General features: G+C 55.6%; 1 protein-coding gene across 1 annotated transcript in view; it reads right to left on the bottom strand.

The window, feature by feature from the left end:
• Positions 1–5,826, bottom strand: part of FAM92B (family with sequence similarity 92, member B) — a 14,351-nt gene that overhangs the window by 5,753 nt on the left and 2,772 nt on the right. Inside the window, exons 2-6 of the mRNA XM_011928054.1 lie at positions 5,431–5,665; positions 3,229–3,297; positions 3,045–3,146; positions 2,867–2,872; positions 529–633 (exon numbers count right to left, since the gene is read on the bottom strand). Coding sequence (XP_011783444.1) covers positions 529–633; positions 2,867–2,872; positions 3,045–3,146; positions 3,229–3,297; positions 5,431–5,665 — 517 coding nt within the window. The remainder of the gene's footprint in view (positions 1–528; positions 634–2,866; positions 2,873–3,044; positions 3,147–3,228; positions 3,298–5,430; positions 5,666–5,826) is intronic.

The raw sequence follows: 5,826 nt of genomic DNA, 5'->3' as shown, positions 1-5,826 counted from the left end.
GGGAAGGGACCTCTGTGATCAGCCAGTCCCACCGCTCTGAGCTCCTCTTGTAAGAGCTGGGGTTTTGGGCCCGGGGCTCTGTGGCACTGGGGTGGGGATCTGGGTGGCAGGAGGAAGGCACCCACACCCAGCTGCTGGGCCTCAGTGTGGCTGGTTCAGGGAGGGGGTTTGGAGCTGTGAGGAGAAAAAGAGGTTACAGCAATCTGTGTGGAGAGGAAGTGGAGCGTGTGTGTGGAGGGAGACAAACTCTTCCTGGCTAGAAGCTGGACCTGGGGCCACCCGGTGGCTTCCAACTGCGCTGGGACGGCTGCCTTGAGCACCAGCCTCTGGTGCCCTGTGGCCAGGATTAACTGTGCCGTGAGCCTGTGTCAGCACAAGCTCACTGACACCTGCCAGTGCTCACACATGTACACAGACCCGCACACACACACTCATACTGATGCACGCACACAGACACATGCACACACGTGCGTGCACACACACACCAGGCAGCCCAGGGCGCCTCCCATCCCGGCCGACCACCTTCACCTGCAGGTCCTTCAGCTTCTGCCTCTGGAAGGCATCCACTGTCTCCTCCAGCTGGAGAGTGGTGCGGCTGGAGTCCATGGCGGCCCTCTGCACTCTGGTCTCCGCCTGGGCAGGGACACAAGGGGTAGAAAGTGTCATGGGGGTGCTTCTGGCCCTTAGACACCTTTCTGAATCACAGTCTCTAAACCCTTCTCTCAGGTCAGCTCTCCTGCCTCAAGGGACGTCTCTTGCTAATTTGGTCATCAAAGGAATGGCTGAGTAGGACCCCAGCTGAAGGAGCAGTCACTGGAGTGACACACACCTGCTTGCTAGCTGTGTGACCTCAGGCAAGTCATTTACCCTCTCTGAGCCTCAATTTCCTTGCTTGTAAACAGAGGACAGTAATGAGACTTGCTTAGCAGAGCTGTTGTAAAACTTAAACAGTGGCACCTGCTGAACCCTTATGACAGGTGCTCCACGTTCATTGATAATTAACTTCTGCATGAGGAACACGTTTAGTTAATTAACTCTTTCATTGTTTTGATCGACATCTATAGACACCTACTCCACGCCAAGCCCAGACATCAAGAATCTAGCTTTTAGAGTTGAACACCTTGGAGGTGCATTTGAAATTTGCAACTTAACTGCCTGCGTGACCTTGGGCAAGTCACTTTTTTCAGCTTCAAATTCCTCTTTAAAATGGGGACTTAATGCCACCTTCATGTTTGTGAAACGCCCCAGAAGAGACATCTGGGGATTCGCATCTAGGAAGCCCCCAGGACAGAAGGGAAAGCTGTTGTCACTCAAACAAATGGGTTGCAGAGACGGTGGGTGACCCAGGCAGGAGCCAGGATAGAACCCGGAGGTGGGCGGGCAGGGCTGTGGCCCCCATTCGTGTAGGTCTAGGTCAGGACTCCCCACACTTGGCACTAGTGTCCGGGACACTGTGGGAGGTTTAGCAGCATCCCTGGCCTCTCCCCACTGGATGCCAGGTGGTAGGTGGGATAACGGCCCCCAAAGATGGCTACATCCTAATCCCTGGCACCTGCCAATACGCCCCTTCCAAAGCAAAAGGGCGTTAGGGTAGCAGGTGGAATGAAGGTTGCTAATCAGCCATCCTTGCCATGGGAGAATATCCTGGATTATCCGCTACACCCAGTGCAATCACAAGGGTCCTTACAGGCAGAAGAGGGAGGCGGGCAGGAGAGTCAGAGGAGAGACGTGACTGCAGAGGGAAGGTGCAGGCTGCCAGCTTGAAGATGGGGGAGGGGCCACAAGCCAAAGGATGCGTGTGGCCTCTGGAAGCTGGAAATAGGCGAGGGCACAGACTCTGCTTGGAACTTCCAGAAGGAACCCAGCCCTTTCTACACCTTGATTTAGCCCAGTGGGCCCACGATGGACCTCTAACCTCCTGAACGGTGAGAGTCTGTGGCCATTTTTCACCACAGTGCGACAAACTTAACACGTCCTAGCAGAGCTCTCCAATCATGAGCCAGAGACATCCCCGGATAGTGAAATGCCCCCAGGTGAGGACCGCTGACTTAGCTCCGTTAAAGGGCACTCTTTGTGGCTGGGCCTGTAATCCCAGCACTTTGGAAGGCTGAGGCGGGTGGATCGCCTGAGGTCAGGAGTTCAAGACCAGTCTGGTCAACGTGGCAAAACCCCGTCTCTAGTAAAAATATAAAAATTAGCCGGGCACAGTGGTGGGCGCCTGTAATCCCAGCTACTGGGGAGGCTGAGGGGGCAGAGTCGCTTGAACCCTGGAGGTGGAGGTTGCAGTGAGCCTAGACTCTGCCACTTGCACTCCACCCTGGGCAACAGCGTGAGACTCTGTCTCTCAAAAAGAAGTGGGGGCACTCTTTGGATGAGCTCACACAGTCACAAATCAGTTACACATACAGCGGAGGTGACTAGCCCTCCTCCAGCTCTCACCCTGCCTGCCGTCCCCTGCATCTTTCCCACGGGGCCGGACAGCACGACAGAGAGCGTGCGGGCTCCCTCCACCTGCTGTGCCCCGTGAGCTCCCATAATTGCGTCTCTGTGAGCCCTGGTTTCCTCCTGCAGACACTGGGGATGAGGCTAGTAGTGCGCACCTGATATGAGCATTAAACAAGTAACTGGCGGGGAAGCCGTGGCTCGTGGAGGGAGTGACTTGTTGGATGGTGTCAATGATGGGACAGAGCCCAGGTCTCCAGACCCCCAGAGCCCCTTTTTTCCGGTACCTTTGGCTTTCCCGTCCTGAGCACAAGGTCCTGCACACACCTGCTTCTGCCCAGGTAAAGCCTACCTGGCCATTTTGTGAGGTGGTGTATTTCCTACATGTGATTCTGCCTGCCCCCGACAGACATGTGACACTCACCTGGGACTGAAAAACGTGTGTTAAGGAACCGAGTTAAGCCCAGGCAGCCCCGTCGGGGCGGTCCGCCCGCTTCACAGCCCCTGCCCAGCGGGCCCAGGCAAAGCAAACCCCAGAGGACACGCGTGTGAGTGGACACCCTGGCCCAGCAGCCCCAGGCCCCACTTCCAGGGAAGGATGCGATCATTTGCCGATCCCAGGGTGAATTCTGTCTCAGTTTCTCCAGCTTTTCCAGTTGTTTGATCTCATGATTTTGGACACGTTTGAATTTCTTGATCTCAGCCTGCAGAAAAGGAGGAGGCTGTTTCCTGGGATCCCACAGGGCAAGACGGGGACGCCACCCACGCCAAGGTGCCCCAGCTCACCCGTGTCTGCTTGATCTGTGCCCCGTAGAGCTTCAGGGGGTTGACCACCTTGGTCTCCAGCCTCTCGACCTGGGGGAGCGGGGACACCAGGGGATCTGAGTGAAGGGCACAGGGTGCTGCCTGCCTCCAGCCTGGGCATATAAAGTGCAGCCTGCACCCAGGAGCTGCGTGTCCAGAGCTGTGGGGTGGGGAAGGGGAGCGTGAGGTGCCCTCCCTTTTCCCAGCGTATTGGAGGCACTGAGCCTGGGCTCAGGACCTGGCTCTGCCTCCTGAGGGCTCCAGTAACGAATTCGATCTCTTGAAGCCTCATTTCTTCACCTGTCAAATGAGGTCATGGGTGCACCCACCAGGGTTTCAGGACAGTAGGAAGATGGTGCCTGGCTCAGAACTCAGGGAGTGTCATTACTGGGGAGGGCAGGACAGGCCCCTGGCGTGTGCTCAGTCCCTCTACATGGCAGCCCTGGCCCTGTCTCCCAACTGCCACACAGGGTGGCGATGACAAACCCACTTTGCAGATGAGAAAATTGAGCCTCGCTCTGGGGACAAGACTTTTATTGAGAGTCACAGCAGGGCTGGGCGCGGTGGCTCATGCCTGTAATCCTAGCACTTTGGGAGGCCGAGGCCGGCAGATCACCTGAGGTCAGGAGCTCAAGACCAGCCTGGTCAACATGGTGAAACCCTGTCTCTACTAAAAATACAAAAAAGTAGCTGGGCGTGGTGGTGCATGCCTGTAGTCCCAGCTACTTGGGAGGCTGAGGCAGGAGAATCACTTGAACCTGCAAGGCTGGAGGTTGCAGTGAGCCGAGATCACGGCACTTCACTCCAGCCTGGGCGATAGAGTGAGACTCCATCTCAAAAAACAAAAAACAACAAAAAACTATAGCAGCCTCTTGCCCGTTTTACAATCAGGAATGTCTTTGTGAGGGCCAGGAGCCATCTCTGTGAACGCGGAAATATCAAGGAAGAGGCAGGCTGCTGGTGTCCTGGTCTTCCTCCGATCTCCGTGGGAATTTGGCGTAGATGCCTGGCTCCGAGCTCTGCCACCTGCTTGTCACAGAGCTGTGAGAAGTTTTATTTTTCCTTTGGTTAAAGGTAATTAACTAGGCCAGGCACAGTGGCTCACATGTGTAATCCCAGCACTTTGGGAGGCCGAGGTGAGAGGTTGGCTTGAACCCAGGAGTTCAAGACCAGCCTGGGCCTCATGGCAAAACCCTGCCTCTTAAAAAATGCTTTAAATAAAATAAACAAAGATAATCAGCTAGCACAGGTGGCCACCCCATTACCAGGTGAAATTAGGATGTATTGGTGAGAAATGAGGTTGTCAAGGCCTCTTACTGGGGGACTGTCGTCATCTGTCTTGAGAACATGGGCACTGTGGGCTGTATCTGCCTGCCTGGAGAAGACAGTGCCTTTTCTGTCTGCACGATCTTTCTTGGATTGCCCATGACATGCGTTGCTATCTGGTTTAAAGCTGTTCTGTTCTTTGTTTTTTGGTATTTTTTTGAGTCAAAGTCTCGCACTGTCTCCCAGGCTGGAGTGCAGAGGCACAATCAAGGCTCCAGCCTCAACCTTCCAGGCTCAAATGATCCTCCTATCTCAGCCTTCTGAGTAGCTGGGACCACAGGTGCTAATTTTTTTTATTTTTATTTTTTAAGAGATGGGGTCTTGCTATGTTGCCCAGGCTGATCTTGAACTCCTGGGCTCAGGCAATCTGTCCACCTAGGCCTCCCAGAGTGCTGGGATTACAGGTGTGAGCCACTGCACCTGGCCCTTTTTGATTCTTTTCTGCAATTCATGGTGAGGATTTTTCCAGGCTGGCAGGAATTTCTATTTTTAATTATTTCCTAAACACCCTGCAGCCTCCTTGCCCCTGACTCCCCACCAGGATTTCTGTTCCTTCTCGAGGCCTCATAGGCCCTGGATGTGTCTCATTCAGGGGTTCATGGAGCCCCCAGGGCTGGCCTCCTGGGTTTCCTTGCTTTGTTGGGCCTTCATCCGACTCAGCAAAGCCTCCTGGGCTCTCAATCCTGCAGGCAGAGCCGTGACCCTGGAAAGGGTGTAAATGTCCACCCTAGGCGGATGTCCCTGGAGACACACGCGTCGGCTGTGGCCACAGCAAGACTCCTGCAGCCCTCAGGCCTGACCTTGGCATTGGAGCCCGGGTGCCCCTCAGCATCCCAGACCCAGGCCGGCAGCACTCACCTGGGCCTGCCGGTAATCCTGCACTTTGGCCAGGTCCTCAGCGAAGCCCCTCATGGTGGCCCGCAGCTCGGGGTTCTCGGAGTTGGCAAAGTCGATGAGCTGCTTGACCAGCTGGTCTGCCTTGTCCCGCAGCCGGGCCGTCTTGCGCGTGTAGGAGGCCAGCAGCGAGCAGAACTGCCCGAAGTACTTCTCGGTGTCGGCCACGGTATTGTCCATCCCCCTCACCTGGCTGTCCCTGCAGAGGAGGGGACCTAAGCAGCCGTTCTGGGCAGTGATGCAGGGCCCCGGGCATGCCAGGAGCAGACAATGGTTATAAAAATAGGAGCTGCTGGCTGGGTGCAGTGGCTCACGCCTGTAATCCCAGCACTTTGGGAGGCAGAAGTGGGTGGATCACGC

This window comes from Colobus angolensis, unplaced genomic scaffold (assembly GCF_000951035.1).
Source record: "Colobus angolensis palliatus isolate OR3802 unplaced genomic scaffold, Cang.pa_1.0 Scaffold76, whole genome shotgun sequence".
In the NCBI taxonomy this organism is placed as follows: Eukaryota; Metazoa; Chordata; class Mammalia; order Primates; family Cercopithecidae; genus Colobus; species Colobus angolensis.
Note: the sequence above shows the minus strand (reverse complement) of the source record. Positions and strands in the feature narration are given on the sequence as shown.